At 40.5% G+C, this 20,252-nt stretch overlaps 2 protein-coding genes across 4 annotated transcripts; both read left to right on the forward strand.

The window, feature by feature from the left end:
• The first annotated feature begins 433 nt into the window (after positions 1–433).
• AFG2B (AAA ATPase AFG2B) lies at positions 434–12,518 on the forward strand. Of its 2 annotated transcripts, none has more exons than XM_075006515.1 (8): positions 434–1,741; positions 2,048–2,233; positions 4,903–5,061; positions 5,907–6,116; positions 6,570–6,797; positions 7,991–8,125; positions 9,587–9,712; positions 10,561–12,518. In XM_075006515.1, the coding sequence occupies exons 1-8, from the start codon at positions 665–667 to the stop codon at positions 10,726–10,728; spliced, it is 2,289 nt and encodes a 762-aa protein (XP_074862616.1). In that variant the 5' UTR covers positions 434–664; the 3' UTR covers positions 10,729–12,518. The 2 variants fall into 2 exon arrangements, with proteins under 2 accessions (XP_074862616.1, XP_074862617.1); XM_075006516.1 differs by having other exon boundaries at positions 10,955–12,518.
• A 3,596-nt stretch (positions 12,519–16,114) lies between these two features.
• On the forward strand, positions 16,115–19,554 carry C12H15orf48 (chromosome 12 C15orf48 homolog). Of its 2 annotated transcripts, none has more exons than XM_075006940.1 (5): positions 16,115–16,290; positions 16,464–16,524; positions 16,835–16,923; positions 17,928–17,988; positions 18,637–19,554. In XM_075006940.1, the coding sequence occupies exons 2-5, from the start codon at positions 16,480–16,482 to the stop codon at positions 18,703–18,705; spliced, it is 264 nt and encodes an 87-aa protein (XP_074863041.1). In that variant the 5' UTR covers positions 16,115–16,290; positions 16,464–16,479; the 3' UTR covers positions 18,706–19,554. The 2 variants fall into 2 exon arrangements, with proteins under 2 accessions (XP_074863041.1, XP_074863042.1); XM_075006941.1 differs by lacking the exon at positions 16,115–16,290 and adding an exon at positions 16,323–16,380.
• Positions 19,555–20,252: the final 698 nt, after the last annotated feature.

Here is a 20,252-nt window from a genome sequence, read left to right on the forward strand (position 1 = left end):
CTGTGGCACCCTGTAGACTAACAGCTATTTTGGAGCATAAGGTTTCGTGTACAGGAACTTCTTCCCCAAAGAGGATCAGAAGGCGATTCCTCACAGCGAGCAGACGGAGTTGCTGGAGAGGAGAGTTCTCGACGCAGGGAGGTGTTATCAGCCGCGCCCAGGGGCTATGCGAGAGAGGCATCTCCCAGTGCAGGGGGCAGAGTGGATGAGTGCACGTGCCGCGGCTACGGCTGCGGGCTCGTGTTTGGCGTGGGGCGAGGTCTGTCCGTGGCCAATGGGAGAGGGAAGTTCCGTTAAGGTCTGAACTCAGAGGCCCGGGCCCAACGACTGGCACCGCACCCGACCTCACCTCGCGGCGAAGCGCCGGCGCGAGCTGTTGACGCGAGAGCGGAGGCTAGTGCGCATGCTCCGGAGAGAGGACGCCGGAAAATTTCTCCCTATAGTTGCGCGCGGCTGCTCCGCACCGCTGCCGGGCGCGTGTCGCCACTGGGAGAGACCCGCTCCGTCGCGTGGCTCCGGCTCTGTGCGGAACTCGAGAAGCCACCCAGCCCTTCCATTCCTGATGTAACGGGGGAGGGGGCTCCGCTCGGTTGCGAGGCGTGGGCAGCGCCGGGCCGGTCTGGGGGCAAAGAGTACCGGTGACGGAGAGGGAGTAGCATCGGCTATGGCGGCTGCTCTCCTACAGCTTCTCCCCCTAGATCCGGCAGACCAAGACACGCAGAGATGCAGGGTGGGACCTGGCACGTTATCCTCCCTGGGAGCCAGCCTCGGGGCCCCTCTTAGGATCACGGTTCCTGGGGGTTGCTGTTTGTGCACTGCCTGGCCCAGACATGATTTGGCTGATGGTTACCTGCAGTTGGATTTGAAGTGCAGAACTTCGGGTTTAGCTGCCAGCAAGTTGAAAGGTCTCACTCTGAGTGTCAGCCACTTGAAGCTTTTGGCTTGTCAACGGGTGAGAAAAGTAACCGTGAAAGTGGTCCTGAAGAACCTTACCGTGAAAAAGGCCACCCCACAAACGACACTACAGGAGATAGTCAAAGAACTGCTGAGAAACGTGTATGTCTCTCCTCACCACGTTGTTACTGCTGCCCCAATTTCTGGAAATCCAGTGGTGTGTATTGAAATACTGGCTCTAGAGCCTTTGATCGAACAAGCTGGCCTGATAACCCCCAAAACTAGTATAAACATTAAAGAAGCAGTCTCTTTAAAATGGTACAAACACTTGTCAAAGGAAACAACAACAATTTCAGTTGCAGGAATAGATGATTTGGGCAGCTCTTTGAAAGAAATGATTGTTTTGCCTTTCAGTTTCCCCAAAACCTTCAAGAAGGTGGGTCTTTCTCTCCCTAGAGGAGTACTGTTGGTGGGCCCACCAGGTGTGGGGAAGACTCTTCTTGTAAAGGCAGTTGCAAGGGAAGCTGGGGCATATTTGCTTTGCATCAGTGGTCCAGCTATATATGGCTCAAGGCCTGGAGAAACCGAAGAGAATTTGCGAAGAGTGTTTGAACAAGGCAGGGAATTGTCCTGTGAAGGACCAACCATTCTGTTTATTGATGAAATTGACTCTTTGTGCCCTAAACGGGGAAGCTCAAACAGTGCCCCTGAAAATCGTATTGTTGCTCAACTGTTAACTCTTATGGATGGCATAGGAAGTGAAAATGAGATGATCATCATGGCAGCAACAAACAAACCTGATGACTTAGATCCTGCACTGAGGAGACATGGTAGATTTGACCGAGAGGTGAGCATAGCCTGTTCTTCAAGTGTTGGACTGGATGACCTCCTGAGGTCTCTTTCAAACCTATGATTTTATTAGGTGATATTTTCTAATGAAACGTCTGTTCATGGAAATGAAAATTAAATGTGTAAATCAAAAGTACTGGTATAGTTCTTTATAACTTCTAAAGAATCATAGAGCCATTAACTAGTCTCTTGTGAAACAGTGTAGAAGGAGAATACAGGCAACATAAATGATTTGCCTAGGTTTACTGAGTGAGAGAGGAATATAACAAAACTGATAAATTTCCATTTATTGCATTTGTTTTAGGTTATTATTGGGACACCAACACTTAAACAGAGAAGATCTATTCTACAGTTGGTTACTTCTAATATGCCTATTTCCAGTGGTGTCGATATGATTAACCTAGCAGAAATGACAACTGGTTACGTTGGAGCTGATCTTACAGCACTCTGCAGAGAAGCTGCTATGCAAGCTGTCTTCCATAGCTGTTTGGTAAGGGGTCAGATTAACTCAGAAGGATTCCATTTATCCAAATGTATCACTTTTCCCCCACTCTATTTTGATATGTAAGGTAATTTAGGTAGTAGAATATTCAAAATACACTAGCAAACATTATGGAAGTAATTATAAGCTTTGCTATTGTCTTTCAGTTCAGTACCCAAGTTGAGTGAAAACATGAGCAGAATATGCTCTCTTCACAAGCTTTTTACACAAAGGTAGGGAATGTAAGATTTTAACTGAGAAAATTCTACATTTTTTTTCCCCACTTAACGCATCATCTGTAAGCTCCAGGCAACTTACATAAAACTTTTTCTTAAGGCAAATCATGTAGTAATTTGTGCCTTGCACAAATACAAACTTATTCTATTTGCTTACTATAACATGAACATACTTGCTAGAAGAGAACAATTATAGTTCACCATCGTGCAACAATCATGTTTCTGGGATGTTGCAGATATAGATCTCGCAGAAGCATTATTTGTTATTCTTTCTCCCCACTCAGCCCTGACAGTTTGGAGGAGAAAAGGCTGCCAGGGACCCTTGTTCATTAAGGCAGAGCAGAGAGGCAGCAAAGTAAAGTAGTCGTCATATACATATACATATAGATATAATTCCTATAAAAAGGAAAACAAGCACAATCAGAGTAGTGACAGACCAATCAGCTTAAGTTCTATCCCTGAAAATATAATAGAACAAATAATTAATTAAGCAATTGATTTGCAAACATCTAGAAGATTTGGTAATAAGAGCCTGAATTTGTTTTGACATGCTTTGTTGTTGACAATCTGATAGCTTTCTTTGACAGAGTAACAAGCCTTGTGGATAGAGGGGAAGCAGTAGATGGGGAGCCTGTTTCTATAGTAACAAACTTGGTCGCCACTGGTGGTCACAATAGTGGAAGTTACTAGTCGTGTAGACAGGACTCACATGGAACATTTTTAAGTGACATGGCAGGAAACAGCCATGTTTTGTCTCCCTTAAAGCTTCTGCCTCATGTCAGTTGAGGAACTCAACTGGTGGTGAATCATAGCTACAAAATTTTGCTGTTTTGATAATAGACAGTAACTGAGTTATACCAATGTTTTTGGCCAATATATTCAATCTAAAAGCTGTCTTGTAACATACATGAGTAAATGCATGCTATTCTATCAGCTGAGCAGATTGAAGAGATTCCTCTTGCATTTGAGAGAGAGAGAAACACTGTAGTGACCCTAAACCAGGGGTGGGCAAAATCAGCTCCAGGGCCAGATATGCATCACAAAGCATTTCTCATCAGTCTGCTCAGCTGATAGGATAGCATGCGTATTTACAGCCAGCAGCATGTTTTCAGATGCTCCTCTGCCAATTTGTTTCATCTGCAGTTGAGCTGCTCCTGTGATTCACCTCCTAGCTGTGCAGAGGGGGAGGGGTGGAAAGGAGAGGGTAGTGCTGAAGTCAGGGTGTTCCTCTGTCCCATCTCTACAGAGCAGGGATTGTGGAGAGGGAGACACATAGTAGAGTTGCTTCAGTCTGAATCATGGATGGTAAGTGACTCACTCAGGAGTGCAGAACAGCACACATTTCGCGTAAAGAGACAGAGGGTGGCATCACTCAAACTTACCCAGTAGCAATCAGTGCAGATACTCTGGATCACTGTCATATATACCCAGTCTGTGCCACACACACAGTCACATATACTCTCTAGCGCACACACAATCTGTGTCGCATCATCTGTCTCCAAAACAGTGTTTCTCTTTCATGTTCACATTCTTTGTCTCACTCTCTGTATCCCCCAGCCCCAACCTTTCTAAGGCCTGCCCCTTCCAGAAGGGCCAGAGCCAGCACAAGTCCACTACCAAAATTCAGAGTGGCTCCTCTGGAAATTATTGCCCACCCCCTAACCAAACCCTGTTTTTTTCAAGGGCTTCCCTCGCTAGGGTTCCTTATGGAAGAACCATCATAGATTCTGGAGAAAAACAAAAAATATTTTCTCAGACGTCAGTTTCCTCCAAAAGTATCAGGTATTGTGCCATAACAAAAAACTTATTCAGCCACAGTGAATGCACACTGCATTGTTGGCACAGGTTTGTACTTCTGCCATACATAGACTCCTGGGCTATGTCTACACTACAGAGATCTTTGAAAGAATCCCTTCAAAAAGAACTTCTTTCAAAAGAGTGCATCCACACACAGAAAAGCAGTTCAAAAGAATGATTTTCTCTTTTGAAAGAGAGTATCCACACAGCCCCCACTCTTTCAAAAGAATGGGCTAAGAATCGAAAAATCAGGCCCCTGAAGACTGGCCTTTTGGGGAAAAAAGGGCCCTGCAGAGCATCGACACACATTTTCTTTTGAAAGAAGTTTTCAAAAGGGGGCGCTCTTCCTGAAACAGGAAAGGAAGAGCAATTTCGAAATGAGCACCGCATTCTTGTGATTAACTTTCAAAAGAACGCTTTTAGTGTGTAGACGCTCCAGGGGATATTTCGAAAGAGCCCCTTACAAAAAAAATCATGTGAAGAAACTTGCTAGTATAGACACAGCCCTTAGGATACTGGTTCTCTTGTCAGTTATATATGACCTAATGAAAAATGTAGACATCTAATGGACTACGATCAATCATTAATGATGAAAGGAAGAAAGAGTGCTTTCCTTTTTTTTGTGTTCTTTGTGCATTTGTTCAGAATTCAGGTCGCATGCTGATTAACATGGAAGATTTCCATGAAGCTTTTAAAAAAATTCAGCCATCTTCCTTTCGAAGCAGTCTTGGACTAACTGACTTCAAACCTGTAACCTGGGAACAAATTGGTGGTCTTGAAGATGTGAAATTAAAGTTAAAACAGGTAGCGTGCAAAGCACATTTAAATAAAACTATAATTTAAATAAAACTATAATTTCTCCTATCTATTTCAAACTATTCTACACGTTGCATTACTGAAAAGTATTATGGTAATTGCATCAGTCTTTAATTCTTATTTAATTTTTTTTCCTAGTATGTTTTTGTATTTCCTTAAATCACACCTTTGGAGTAATTAAATTCACAAGCTCAAAATATCACCCAAGCATTTAATAGAAAATCAACATATCAGCCAGTAGAGGGCAGATATTGCAGTAGCATATACCTATTTCATTGCAGTTACCCTCAGCCCTTGAGAGTCTCTGAATCTAAACTATATCAGACCCAAGGGGAAGTGAGTTCCAGACACAGCCAGCGTGCCCTCTCATGCTACGTCTACACTAGAGTTTTGTCAACAAAACTCATGGAGTGGCTACGCACAAAATGTTTTTTGTCGACACAACTCTGCACTTCTTTCAACAACGTTGTGCCTCTCTACAATGAGGAATAAAGCCAAACTGTCAACAAAAAAGCCGTGTGGATGTTCCAGGGGACGCTCTGTCGACAGATAGGACTTCCACTTCACCGGGCAGCCCTGCTTGCTGAGCTTCTGGTTGGCTGCTCTCTGTCGACAGAGCAGATTGCTCGTTCGATCCACTCTTATGTGTGGACGTGATCTGTTGTTCTTTGGGGCTCTCTCTTTTATAACAGAGAGGGCAAAATGTAAGTGTGTCCAGTGACCTCAACTGTAATAATGTAGAAAGGCAAAGATTACTACTGTGACAAATAATTTTCTTGCATGATGAACTACTAGACATCACTGCAAATGTTTCATATTTTCTGTATTTACAGAGTATTGAGTGGCCTATGAAGTTTCCTCAGGCTTTTGTGAGGATGGGACTGTCTCAGCCAAAGGGTGTTCTCCTGTATGGGCCACCAGGATGTGCCAAAACCAGCCTGGTGAAGGCTGTGGCCACAAGCTGCCATTGTTCCTTTCTTTCTGTTAGTGGTGCTGACCTTTTTTCACCTTATGTTGGAGATTCAGAGAAGATTTTGTCTCAGGTTTGGTTTTTAATCACATAAAATGTACAAAAATAAGCAAATTACTACAGAGTTCATCACTCCACTGTTTTGCTTTTTAAGACATATATAGCCTGATTCTCATCTGGTATATATGGATATAGTTCAATTAACTTCAGTGGAGCAGTTGCTGTTTACCCCTGCTGAGCATATGGCCCTAAGTTTAGTTTATTTTTTTTTGTTTTGTTTTTCAAGCTAATTTCTCTAATCTACTTATCATTCATGGCTGTTTGCTCTTAGGTTGACCTTAGTAACATAGTGTCCTGTAAGTAAATATAAACCAGATTGGTTCTCCCTTGACTGTTATAAGTAAGTGTCTTTTAAAGTGAATCAATTAAGTATAGAAAAATATATATCAAGTGCTTTCAGTTGACATGGTAGAACTTATACGTGCATTACAACTTTTTTAGTTTTATTTTATGAACCCAATAAAAGGTTTTTCGCCAAGCAAGAGCACATACTCCAGCAATAGTTTTCCTGGATGAGATTGATTCTATCCTAGGATCTCGATCTGCCTGCAAAAATGGACATGGTGCCTCTGAGAAGGTTCTTTCTGTCCTTCTTAATGAATTAGATGGTGTTGGAGTGAAAGTCACAGAGAGAAGAGGAGCTAAACTTCAGCTTGAAGGTGATTGTCAAGAACAAAATGAAAAGGAGAGACAGGTGGGTACCCTCACATATATAGGAAGAAGGGTCATTTTTGTTGCTGAAGTGCTCAAAGTTTAAATCATTGGCTTTCACAGATTAAAAGACTACCTTTCTGCTGCCTCTGACAGCTTCTTGATAGTATCTAGTGGTTTCTGTTACATACGACATTGGACATAGCTAAAAATGTTCTTGCCGTGCTTTTAAAATAGATTTCAAGAAGGTGGAATTACATTCTCACCCCATTCTGGCATAGCAGAGTACCCTCCTTCGTTAAAACCATAATGTTATCCTTACACGTGCCGCCTCCTCCTTTTTTTTGTCCTATATTTTTATCTGTAATTTGTCTTTCAGTTTGTGAGGCAGCACTTGTTAGTGCCTCTAAAATTTCTAAGCTCCGACCACATCCAAGAATATGATGATTCTGAATTTTCACAGCATCAGGCTTAGTACATTATTAGCCTTTTGTTATTTAGTTACCCTCTTTGTTTCACTTGCTGATAGCATATTTTCTGCCTTTTCAGCAGGAGTCCTGTCTTTGAAATTTTCACTGGTGGATCTTAACAGCATTGATATTTTCTTTTATTAATCTGGCAATTGCTTTGCCCCAATGCTTTTAACTACCTAAGATGATTTGTAGTAATTTCATGTGATCTTAATATTATTTAAATAGATCTATTTAAAATTATTCCTGATTATATTATTTTTATAATCTTTTCAGAGTAGCCAGAAATGGCGAATAAGTGTCTTTCTTCATCTGTACAATGTCTGTGGTTTTCCATGTAGAGAAGAGGGCAGGGATCAGATTTATTCCTGTTGTAATAAACACACAAATACATGTTCTTAAACTCATTGCTATCTTAAAAAGTGTTATATAAACCCTTCAACTTGTGTATGATACTGCAGGCTTGCATCATCTGTGCGCTCCATCTGACCTGCACAATCTTGCTAGACTCTGGCCACGAGAAAGTCCCATATGCATTACTAGAATGGATATTGATTCTTCATTACATTACATATTGGTACATGAGCCTACACAAAGTAGAAGTGTTTGTAATAAAAGAGAATGTGACTACATATGGATACGTTTATTGCTGTTATTGCTGCTCCTTGAGTCCTCTTAGTTAACACAAATCATGCTTGTCCTGTAATCCAAACGGCTTAAGACATTCTATACCCGTCTCATTTGCTGTATATATCATCTTGTTCAGCTAGAGTTTCAAGAAGTTTTGAACAAAGATGTCATGATAGTTGCTGCAACAAATAGACCAGACATGTTGGATGATGCCTTGTTGCGCCCTGGAAGGTTAGACAAGATCATCTACATTCCACCTCCAGATCAAAAGGTAATACATTATAAATCTGTAAACAGTTTAAGTAGAGGCATGAAGCTGGAGGTGTACTATTTCTTAACAACAAGAAGCTTAGTACTATAATGTGTGTAAGAGGGGTCACTGTCCGCCCTGAAAATTACCTGCCAAACATCAAGCTTTTAAACTTAAATATGAAAACAGTATGAATTATATCATTCAAATGTATATAAAAATGAACACCCTTCACGCAATATGGCCAAGGTACTGGCATTTCTGGCACTTCCTGACTTTTGAATGCTTGATATGTGCAAAATGAAGTGTTCAGAAGTTGGGTAATAGTAGTATTGCCTGTGCTTAGGTCTGTTTTCTACCCTTGTTCTTGGAAATAACTAATTTTTCTGAAACTTTGTAGAAAATGTCAGCCTAAAGCAGGAAGCAAACATGGGAAACTTCAGTCCAAGACTGAAATTTTGATAAAGGTATAAGCAACTGAGGGGTAGTATTATACTAGCTTAACCATATGCATAGCTGCAAGATTTGTTCATAGTATTGCCAAGCTCCTTTTAGTTTAAAAAAAAAAAAAAAACCACAACCACTCAACATAGAATGCTCCACCATACATGCTATGTTCTTTTTGGGTTTTCTTTCCTTTCTTGCATTCTGGTTCTTCAGATAGCCTATGCCAGCTTAGGAGCGGAGGTACAAAAAGGGGGAAAACATTCAGACTGCAGCAAGATCTGGTGATTTATGATTTTAAGAAAAGTCATGACATAATGTAAAAATTACTGGGGAAGGTAAAGATATTGCCTCAGAACTGTAGCTTAGTGTCTACAGCCCAGTAAGATAGTTGGCAGCCCAACTATATTTTCATTGACTGATAGCTTTCAGAATTCAGTATCTCCTGCTGATGAGTCTTTCCCAACAAAATTATTTTGGAATTGCTATCTTACCTGAATGCATCCTGTGATTATGGTAAACTGGATGTTTTGTTTCTTAACAGTTGTTTATCACAAGGGCTGTTTCTACATAGGCCATTTTCTTCGAAAGTGGCATAGTGATACATGGCCTGAAATACGCTAATGAGGTGTGGATGCAAATTCCCCATGCCTCATTAGCATAATGTCATGTCACCGTTCTTCCGGTCTCCAAAACGTCGTTCCAGAAGGAAGTCCTTCTTCCCAAAAATTTTCCGCATTTCTACACGGCATTTTTGGAGTCCAGAAAAACGGTCTTCTGGACTCCAAATCACATGACATTATGCATCCGTGCCTCATTAGCATATTTTGGGCAGTGAATTACCATGCCACTTTCAAAGAAAGTAGCCTGTGTAGAAACAGCCAAGCAGAATGTTTTTCTCTTATTACTATATTTCAGTTTATAACTTCCAAAGTAAATATTAGCCAACATGAGTAAAGGCGTTAAAGCCTAATTTTTAATAAAACAAACAGTACAAGTGACTGTCCTTTTTGTTTTTATGATGTGCTTGTATCCTAGGAAAGGCTGTCTATTTTGAAAATTTGCACACAGAAAGTCCCAATAGATTCCAGTGTGTCATTAGAATACCTAGCAGTTCAAACCAAACTCTTTTCTGGAGCTGATATTGAAAATCTCTGCAAGGAGGTAAGAGCTTATTTGTTGAACCAAAAATTACTTTTTCTTAAATAGAAACTACTTGGGCACATTCCCCCTGAATAAGGAGATGAGCACACTATGGAGAGTGTCTTCTCTTACTGTGTCCCAGACCTGCCCCTCCAAAAATCATAAAGCACCTTGGAAGTATGCTACTGCCCCTCACCTGCATTTAACAGAATTTGCTGGGTCCTGTTTACGCTCTGTTCTTGAAGCAGAGGGTAACATTTAAGAATGTATGATGGGAAACATGGGTTAACTTACCAAAAAAAATCATGCCAAACAAAAGGATTTCTTTGACAAAATTTACAGGTAAGTTGAAGTTAGGGACTGTTCTAGTACTTGCCGTTTATCTTCCTTTGCAAAGACTTACTGAAAAAATTCAGATAAATTGCTCCCTTGTACTGTGTATCACAATTTATTACTGAAATTAACTTAGATAAATTGGGGAAGGAAAAAAAAAAGCTAAGGCAAGGGAGATATCTGTATAATTATTTGAGTTAATGTATTTGAGGAAGGGGAAGGTTATGTAGAATATATGAAGAACTAAATGCCTGAGGATATGTCTTCTAGGCCAATCGACTAGATACAGTGAAAGAAACAGTATTAACTGAATTTGAAATAAAAATAGAGAAGGCAAGCGGACAGTTGTACTTTCTGGTAAACTTATGTTCTTTAACGTATACTTTTTTCTTTTAAAACTGTCAAACTGGGTGTAACATTCATTTTTATTTTTGTTTTTGAAAAAAGATTGATCTGTAACCTTGATGGTCCTGACAAATCTGAAAACATTTCAAAATCTCTAAATTTTGTTTTTGTTTTTTTTTTTTTTTTTAAAGGCTGCTTTGCAGGCCTTACAAGAGAATGGACTGGAAACAACTAGTGTGAAACATGAGCATTTTGTGAAATCACTCGAGATTGTAAAACCATCACTAACGGTCATGGATTTGGATTTTTATGCAAAATTATTTAGTAAGGAAGTATCTGTTAAATCAGAAAAAATCTGAAGAATGACTTGCAAAAATTGATGAGCTGTTTTTCTTTGCTTAATCTGTTATGTGATCTTTTATAAACTTTATTTTTGTATAACCATTCTTCTAAAAGTGGTGTGCACACAAAGGGTGGAGAAGTTTTATGGTACCCATTTTCCCTTCCTTGTAGCATAGAAAGGATTGAAATAAATATACATATTTATTCTGATTTTAATTTACAATTAAGTGTGGTCTTCCATAGGTGGTCTTTCCACTTCCAAGTCCCAGTCAGTCAGTACTTCTATCAGTAAAAGGTCTGACATGGTCTGAGAGGCCATCCACAACTGCCAGAAATCTATGAAGGTTTGTATGGTTATATATTGAAAGCTGCCTTTAATAGAAGGCACAAGATTATTAAATACTTAATGAAGTTCAATTTTCTCCGGAACACTGGATGATTGAATTAAGTACAGGTTGACAAATTAAATTTTGAAAAGTGAAATAAGTCACTTCTCATCTCAGTAAAATTTTACAACTTTTGTATGGTAATGTTGCCATGATCCTTCTAACTCCCAGAGGTCCATAGAATAGTCTAAACTAGACAAGAAATAAATATCTAGTGTAAAGAAGCAGAGAAGAGAGGCTATTTTTATTAAAAGCTTTCTTGACACATTTATACTTCATAAAGAAATAAAAAGGAGCATACATTACTCTTTCCTGCTGTTTAGACTGCAGCTTGCATCATGTGCGTGTTTTTTAATATTTTCTGGTTTTATATGTCATAGAGCCGTTGTAGTTTTACGTGTTCTAGGTTACAAAATCTTTCACATTAAAGTAAAATTAATGGTTGGTCTTGTTTGCAATGCATATAACAATGTCTTTTAGAGGTGCTGCATTTTTCAGACAGCATTCTTCTGAAGGATGGTTACTGATGTAAACTAAATTTTGAATAGCAATGACTTCCATAATATTTGGATCATGCACAGTGTAGCTGTTACATATTTTTCTACATGGCTAGCTGGTTAGATCTCTACTTAAGTCTGAATTTGCAAGGCACACATTTCACAAACCAAAACAAGTCTTCATCCCCTAATCAGCTCTATACTTCATGACAAAGTCTTTCTTGGGGCTTATTGAAAACATCACAACTGAATTTGCAAGTGTAGATAACCCCTTAAAATAAAACTAAGATACATTATGCTGTCACAGATTTGTTTTTGTTTCCAGCAGAATATGTTCAGCTCCTATAAGGACTCGTTTCTTCTCATCCCTTAGTTCCCAAATTCAGTTTGACAGAGCAGATATGTAGGGATGTTATGAATACTGTAGGAGTTTCTTGATCTATGATTATTGATATGCAATAATGGTATGAAAGCACTCTGTGACTAGATCAGTAAAGGGAAGTTCTTTTGTACTGGATTATAAGACTGCCTCATGTGAATGCGTTGTGTTAACTTGCATTGGACTTAGTTGAATGTGTTATGTCTAATGTTTGTTCTAAATAAATTATACTTTGCTTTAAGGAAGATAGTCACTAATTACCACTGTCATTTCCCCAGAGGAAATAGAAGCACAGGGCTCAGTCCAAGTCAAACACCCAGCCCCTGCTAGCTGATGCACTGGTTACTGACTCCCAGTACCTGGTCTGCGAATAGGAGAAATGTATGGTTTTTACCCCCAGGGCTGATCACCTGAGCTTTAGAGGAGGTGTGCTCAATATGTGAAAGGTGTAGTAAATCAGGTAATCCTATTACAGATTATTCTCACAAACAAGGTGCAAGACATACTTCTACTGACTAGTGTTCATTAGAATCTGTGGCAACTAAATAAATGGCTTGGTATAAGAGAAAAAACTTTGTGGGTTCCTGTTATCTGACCTGAATTACTTTCACCCTTAAATCCATTTCCCAGATCATCTGTAGTAGTCACTGTCATACTGCATCTGTACAAGACTGGCCACTTGGGCTGCAGCTCAGATAAATTACAATCATCTATAAAAATACCCGATATCTTGAAGGGAATTATCAATATGTTTACAAATGTGTTTCTTTTTCTCCCTAGACTTGGATGGGAAGGGATTTAAAAAATGTAATTGTCAGGGGAAAGCTCTTGGACTCTTCTCCTAGCAGTGGGGAGGAGTAATTCAAGGTAAAATACAAAACTTAAAGTTGAAGTTCAGAATTGGCCACTACTTTCTTTTTTCCTACTGTATGTAAAAGAGACACCTAAGAAGAGTCTTTAAATAGTGTTACTGTAGGTCAGGGCTCAGCAATCTGTCACAGGTGCCAAGGGTAGCACCCTCTCCTTCCACATGCAGCTGGGAGCTTGCTCAAATCCATGCCACCTGTGGATTAACAAAAGACTAGCTAATGCTACCAACCACCCCTAAAAGGGTACAGCTCTGCATCTTAATTATTAATGAAGCTGTTTGAATAGGACTGTTAGTGACTTTAAAAATATCACTTGCATTTGGACTGTACATAGAGGTCAAAAAGTCAAATTTCCGTACTGCCTCAGAAAGGTTGCTGACCCTGCTCTAGACTCTGTCTGAGCCTTGAAGATTCTATGGCAATTACAAACAGCAGGGAAGAGAGAAAAGCTGGCCCCAGGGTGGAAGCCAATGGGGAGCGGGGAAAGAGGTGCATTGTAAATTAGTGTCATAATTCATTAGCTCTGCTGCTGCTACCACCATATATAAAGAAATACCCTAATGATCTTACTGTTGTTGGTATTTTGAAACATCATTGTTTGCAGCAGGGGACTCCAAAACCATAGGGTTGTAGTTGAAGACCTGTGGTGATGAGCTATACAGGTGAGAGTTAAAAGACCAGGTAAAGTAATCCTCATGGCTTTTCAAACATTGAAATTACATCTTTAGAGAGAACTATAGTTGAAAGATTGCTCATTGAGGGGTACAAATAATCTAGTGATTGCATCCAGCAATACAGGAACCCAGGAGTCCAGCTGAGTGTGTCAGAACCTGATGCAGCAACTAATGGTACAGATATAGGTAGCATCTGGAATCAGGACCCAGATGTGAAAGTAACTGAATATACTTAGTGAGTGCCTTTGTCAAAGTGGCTCATTACTTGTCACCCTTTATTCTACATGTGGGATTTCCCCCTTCCCTTCATCCCACTAAGTTTTTGCAGAATAGTGTCTATGATTGCACGAGAGCTCTCAGGCACGGTCATGTTTGAAATGAAGATTTCAGAAAGCCTGTCCCATCCCAAATGCCTTCTTTTCTGTGACTGAATCAATTTCTGCATTTTGTGAGACAAACCTCCTTAAATTTCTAATGTATTTCAATCAATACCATTTCAGGGTTCATTTTTGGGGATCTGGGATCCTCAGATGTGCCTGAATGACTGCTGTGAGCTTCCAAAGACTGGAGTTAAAATAGGAATGAATAATAATGCTGCTGGTGTAAGAAGCTGAGTCAACAGCCTCCACTGTGAGATGCCAGGACTACCTCAAGAATTAATTTTCCTGACTACTTCATGCATTTCCCTTGTGGCTGTTGTATGTATGTCAAATGCTGCCACTTCTGCTTACTTCAGATAGGTGGATACACATGGACTCAGACCATCCCATTCACTTCCAATAGGGTACAAGAACCCCTAATAGTAACTAACTGTACAGCCAGTTACTGCAAACATTTCTTTGATGAAACCAGCATGAAGGGCTCAGTATTTTATTTTCCATTAGAGCCCAAGAATTTTGTTCCATTATTAATATCAACTAACTAGTCAACCTCAAAATACACCAGTCCCATCCTGGCCTCCAGGCTTGTGCTCAGTCTTGGTGCCCTACTTCCTGCCTTCCAGTTCCAAGAAAGGTTTTAGCAAGAGGCCAGCAGGTGTGCCCCCTACTTTAAATTGAAACATATCTGCAAATTATTTGCCATGAGGGTGATGGTCCTTAAGTAGTCTAGAAGATTCAAGCCAGACAGCCTCCTGCAGGGGGCCTGAAAGGACCAAGCTGGGCTTTCCATGGGGTTCCTCCTGCTGGCTGCCAAGGGCCTTTTGGTGGGAAACAGCACCCACCCAACGCGGAGAAGGGGTCAGCCGGCTGCCTGTCACCCTGCCCCAGCATTATTTACCACCTGCTCAGGGTAACAAGGAGTAAGGGAGATAGGGAGCAGACCAGTCAAACAAGGGCCGTGTCTACACGTGCACACTACTTCGAAGTAGCGGCGCCAACTTCGAAATGGCGCCCGTGACGGCTACACATGTTGGGCGCCATTTCGAAGTTGAAATCGACGTTAGGTGGCGAGACGTCGAAGTCGCTAACCCCATGAGGGATGGGAATAGCGCCCTACTTCGAAGTAGAACGTCAAAGTAGGGCACGTGTAGACGATCTGCGTCCCGCACCATCGAAATAGCGGGGTCTGCCATGGCGGCCATCAGCTGAGGGGTTGAGAGACACTCTCTCTCCAGCCCCTGCGGGGCTCTATGGTCATCGTGTGCAGCAGCCCTTAGCCCAGGGCTTCTGGCTGCTGCTGCCGCAGCTGGGGATCCATGCTGCATGCACAGGGTCTGCAACCAGTTGCTGGCTCTGTGGATCTTGTGTTGTTTAGTGCAACTGTCTGGGAGGGGCCCTTTAAGGGAGCAGCTTGCTGTTGAGTCTGCCCTGTGACTCTGTCTGCAGCTGTTCCTGGCACCCTTATTTTGATGTGTGCTACTTTGGTGTGTAGACGTTCCCTCACAGCGCCTATTTCGATGTGGTGCTGCCCAACGTCGAAGTTGAACGTCGACGTTGCCAGCCCTGGAGGACATGTAGACGTTATTCATCGAAATCGACTATTTCGATGTAGCGTGCATGTGTAGACATAGCCAAGCTGGGTAAGGGGACAATTAGACGCAGCAAAAGCAGAGGAGGGGAGGAGGCAGGAGGGGTAGGGGCAGAAGGCAGGTGCTCTATGGAGAGGCAGCAAGATGCGAGGCAGGTGGAAGTCAGCCGCAGGGAAGAGCAGGGGCCTGAGAGCTACCTCTGCAGCTATCCTTCCACCACACGCACCTAGACACGCCCATTATCTCCTCAGCCGAGCCACACCCTTACGCCACCACCCTTTACCCCCCCGTGGAGAGACAACCTGACTCCTCTGCACACTGCCACCTTCCTATGCAAGGGTGGCCACGCACCCCTTTGCCACCGCCCCATGCAACTCATTCCCTACTCCCACCGCTACCTTCCTTCTCTCTATGCAGCCCCGGTGCGTGCAGAGTGCTACTCCTTTGCGCCATGCAATCAACCCCGTGCGGCTCCTACTGCGCGCGCTGGGCCCTGCCACCCCTTCCAGACCCCAGCTCCTTGCTTGCCTGCCGCGTGCGCGCTCCCCTCTTCCCAGCGCTCCGCAGCTCGGGTCCTCCCGCATCCCGCAGGGGGAGCCGGTGCCTCATGCTGCCGGGTTTTGCAAAGACAAGCGGCTGCAAAGGGGAAGTTGTTTATTAGTCTTTACGATCACAGCCCTGGGCTACGTGACTTGGCATCCAGCCAGCCTCCTTGGGTGTGACCCGTGCTATATAAAAGGCTGAGCACCTCCCCAAGCCAAGGCTGTGTCTGCAGTGCAGATCCCGCCCTGCTCCTCCCGGCCAGGTAAATGCGGGGTAGGCTCCCTTAGCGGAGCGAAGCTGGGCAGTGGATTATTGGTTGTGACCCACGCAGTGATGGGGGATTATATAGCAAGTGTGTAATAGCCTTCCCCAGCTGTGATACCTAAATTGCCTGGCTGTGATGACGAGATTGTAACTGGGCACCCTTAATTTCAGGTCTACCGCCGTCGCTATGGCCAACGCGGGCTTTTTTCAAATGCTAAGGAAAAACAAAGAAGTAAGTTTTAAAGAGAGCCTTATGCTAAACTGATCCTATGAACAAGTGCGTGTTAAAAGGGTTACATTAGAATGTAAGCTTTGCCAGATTAATAAAATGCACTTTGGAAGATAAAATAATGAACAGGCAGAAGTTTAAAGATGATACTCTGGAATTGAGGTGGTTGGGATGGGTGTATATTTAACGCGTTTCTTTGCAAGAGTTGAACTTTCTTTAAAGACTTTTAATGCATGTCTCCAGTGTGCATGCAACCCAAGGGAAGGGACCTCTTGTTCTTGAAAGCCTCGTCTTTTCACTTTTTGTCTTTCAGCTCATTCCCTTGATTGGTTTTGTGACCATTGCAGCAGGTGGGGCTGTAGCTGCCTCTCTGTATAGCCTATGCACCAAAACTGATGTGATGTAAGCATTATCCATTTTGTAGGTCTCTCAGTTACGTGCTTCCAATTTTGTTATGTTTTCTGCATAGATATTGATCACCTCATTCACTTCAGGGCATGGGAGTGGGAACTGGGTGGGGAATTAGGGAAAATCTGAAATGTATTGGGTCTTTTAAATTAAATCTTCTAGATAGTTAGTTATTTCTTCTGATATTATTTTTGTAAAGAACTTACTCCAGTCTGTTGTTCTCCAAATCAGATTAAATTTTGAAGTTGCTAAGAATTTTTTTTGTCTTCATTATGAATGTAGTTTGAGCTAAAATGTTCTTGTACAAAGTTTTAAATAATGTGTTCAAGTAGAGGAATGTATTGAAAAGGAATCTCTTTTACAACATATATCTATCACTATTTTTTTTTTCTTGTGAGAGAGGTACACTGATCCCCATGTGTCATTAACTATGCCCAATAACTCAGGGTCTGCATTCACTTTCTTTACCATCTTATTCAATTTATTTCACATAACCTCATTCAGGGCATTTTATTAATAGCCCCATCTTTTAAGATATTAAATCAGATTGTTATATATCAAACTGCTATTGTTCATATTGAGAGAGCAGTATTGTGATACCAATTATTAGTCACCACTTAGTTTCTTTTAAGTGATTTGGTTATTAATTTAGAGCCCAAGCTTGCTACATTGAACCCCATGGCAGTTTTAAAACTGACCTGAAATGAGCGTGACTGGGCCCTTAACCTTAAAAGATTCCAGTAGCTGCAACTTGAACCACAACATATTATCTATTAAGCAATGACAGCATGTCTGGTACCATACAAACTATAAACAAAAGCCAGCCTCCCTGCCCACTTTAATGGCTGAATGATGTAAACCCTTTATTGATGCAAGTAGTCTTTACTCACATCAGTAGTTACATTGAAGTTAGACTATTCAGGTGAGGATGGGTGTACAAGCTCAGGCTATACAACATTGTCATTGTTTTCAGATAATTTTTCATAATTCTTTTTCAGTGTTAACAAGTCTGGCAATCCAGAACCTTGGGAAAAGGTGAATCCTAACCAGTCTCAAAAGGTAATGAATGAAGTAATTTATTCCAGAAGAGTTGGTGTCAAATGTAGTACCAATTAACTATATTCTGTTTCATTAGAAATAAAATGAATGTATCTAAATATATTTAGAATGTATGGGTTAGCAGCATGTTAATGGAAAAATACAATTAATTTTCATTCTTGGTCTAAGTCTGCTAAGTGTTGAGCAAATGCAACTTGCATTTACCACAGTACACTGACTTCAGTACATGCATTAGCTATATAAAGAATACTTGGGTAAGGCTTGTGTTCATAAAATCAGAAATAATCTAATATTATGGTTCTTAAGTATTTCATTCTCAATAAAGTCTTAAGATATTTCTACAGGGTCAGGCTGAGTAGGTAAAAATCACTCAGTGATAGAACTGTTTACTGTACATAGGTTATAATTTTATTTTCATTTGGAAATGCTATTTATTTTAGTTGATAATTAAGAAAATATATTGGTGAAAATGGTATTTCTGTTTACCTGTGAAAAGCAAATGTAGTTACTTATTAGAAGTTTTTCATACACAGAGGTTACATAAGTTGCTGTATAGTGCAAAAACTCCAAAAATGTATTGCATATTTAGAGAGGATAACTTTTATTTTTAATAATTTTACTTTTTGTATTGTTCTCTGTGTTTCTTAGCTGATAACAATCAACCAGGAGTGGAAATCCATAGAGGAGCTGGAGAAGGTCAAAAAGCTGATGAAGTAACAAGTTGCCATTGCCTCAAAAATGTACTCTATGAATCTAGTGGAATCATTTCTGCACAAACTCGACTATTGAAATCAGTGTGCGGAAATGCTTCTGCTACATTTTTAGGGTCTCCCTACATTTTTGGACTCTGGATGAGGAATTTGCTTTAGTGGTTGCCTCAGAATATCCACACAGTCCAAAAATATACATCTTTCAGGTACTCATTGTTTCAATAGTCCTGCTTAATTTGATGTACCCTGTTTAATCTACAGAGTATTAAAGGAACAAAAATCTTTATTCATTCAGCTTTTTAGAATGCTGGATTATTGTTCTTAATTTCATAAATTTGTTTCGTATCTAATAAAATGTACACTTAATTTAAATGTTTAGATTTATGCATAATTCCCTGTGATTTCAGGAAAAGCAGGATCAAATCCATAAGGAGTTAGTGTTGATGTTCTTTTTCAAAGATCCTGTCCAAAATAAGAACTCTGGTCTGTGGTTTATTAGTTCTTTATGCCATATTTCAGTGTTGCATGTTACTTATATCCAAGTGCTTTCTTATGGCAGCCTAAGTGTTCATTAAACATATGCAAAGGATAAAAAATTAGTCTTCTGGTTCAAATTTGGTGAATCCTGATCCCACAAAGACTTAAATGTGCTTACTTTACACAGTGTCAGTTGTATCATTGACTTCTGTAGCACTACTCAATGCATAAATTTAAGCACACGTGTAAGTCTTTGAAGCATCAGGGCCTAAGATAAAATAACAGCCCTTCACTATTAGCGAAACAAGCAAATCTTCTGTATTTGTAAGTTCCTGTTGTTTCTGTTTGGAATTGTTATTAAAATAAAAAGATTAATTTAATTTAGAATGGGCATAAAACTTTATTAGAATAAATTGTATTATCCTCTTTTTATTGTACAAGTTTAAGTATACAATGCAGATTCCTTGAAGACATTTTAAAGTGACTTCTAGATGGGGCAGACAGTCTTAACAGCATGTACTAAGAAAAATCAACAAAAATTATATTAGGAATAGGATCCTATACAACATATTTCCTGTTTTAAGAATTTATTTTTTTTTTCCTGAAGATTGATTAATGCAAAGATGTGTGGGCATTTCTTTTGTTGTATGTGTCTTCAGTTTTGGAGTAATCCCCTTCAAAGGTTTCCCTTCCAGAAAAAAATTTCCTTGTGTTACTACACATCCTAACTCCAGACAGTATTGTGTACTGACTACATATTTTTTCTTAATTGTATTATATTTCTAAACTGCATAACATTTCTGGAATCACAAGGTTGTCAGGGTGGAGAAATCAATGCAGGAATTGTTAGATGAGCTACACTGGAGAATGGCTTGTAGCCTGTGGGAATAATTTACCTAAACTAGGAAAAAAAATCCCCCTAATGCTAGAAGTTGTAAAGTGCTATAAATTATTCAGCTGCTGTGCAAACAGACACTAAATAATGAAGCCATATACCTAGTCTGAGTTAATGTGGCTTTAGTTCTTAAAGCTAGTTTGATTTTGAGAAGTAGAAAATAGCTGCAAAACTGTTGTGCT

Source organism: Carettochelys insculpta, chromosome 12 (genome assembly GCF_033958435.1).
Source record: "Carettochelys insculpta isolate YL-2023 chromosome 12, ASM3395843v1, whole genome shotgun sequence".
Lineage (NCBI taxonomy): Eukaryota > Metazoa > Chordata > Testudines > Carettochelyidae > Carettochelys > Carettochelys insculpta.

Excerpts from the sequence above, each read along its gene's own strand:
- AFG2B (XM_075006515.1), top strand. The coding sequence starts at position 665 with ATGGCGGCTGCTCTCCTACAGCTTCTCCCCCTAGATCCGGCAGACCAA. Across the intron at positions 6,117-6,569 it reads CAGAGAAGATTTTGTCTCAG|GTTTTTCGCCAAGCAAGAGC; the intron begins GTTTGGTTTTTA and ends ACCCAATAAAAG. Across the intron at positions 8,126-9,586 it reads TTCCACCTCCAGATCAAAAG|GAAAGGCTGTCTATTTTGAA; the intron begins GTAATACATTAT and ends CTTGTATCCTAG.
- C12H15orf48 (XM_075006940.1), top strand. The coding sequence starts at position 16,480 with ATGGCCAACGCGGGCTTTTTTCAAATGCTAAGGAAAAACAAAGAA. Across the intron at positions 16,525-16,834 it reads TGCTAAGGAAAAACAAAGAA|CTCATTCCCTTGATTGGTTT; the intron begins GTAAGTTTTAAA and ends TTTGTCTTTCAG. Across the intron at positions 17,989-18,636 it reads ATCCTAACCAGTCTCAAAAG|CTGATAACAATCAACCAGGA; the intron begins GTAATGAATGAA and ends TGTGTTTCTTAG.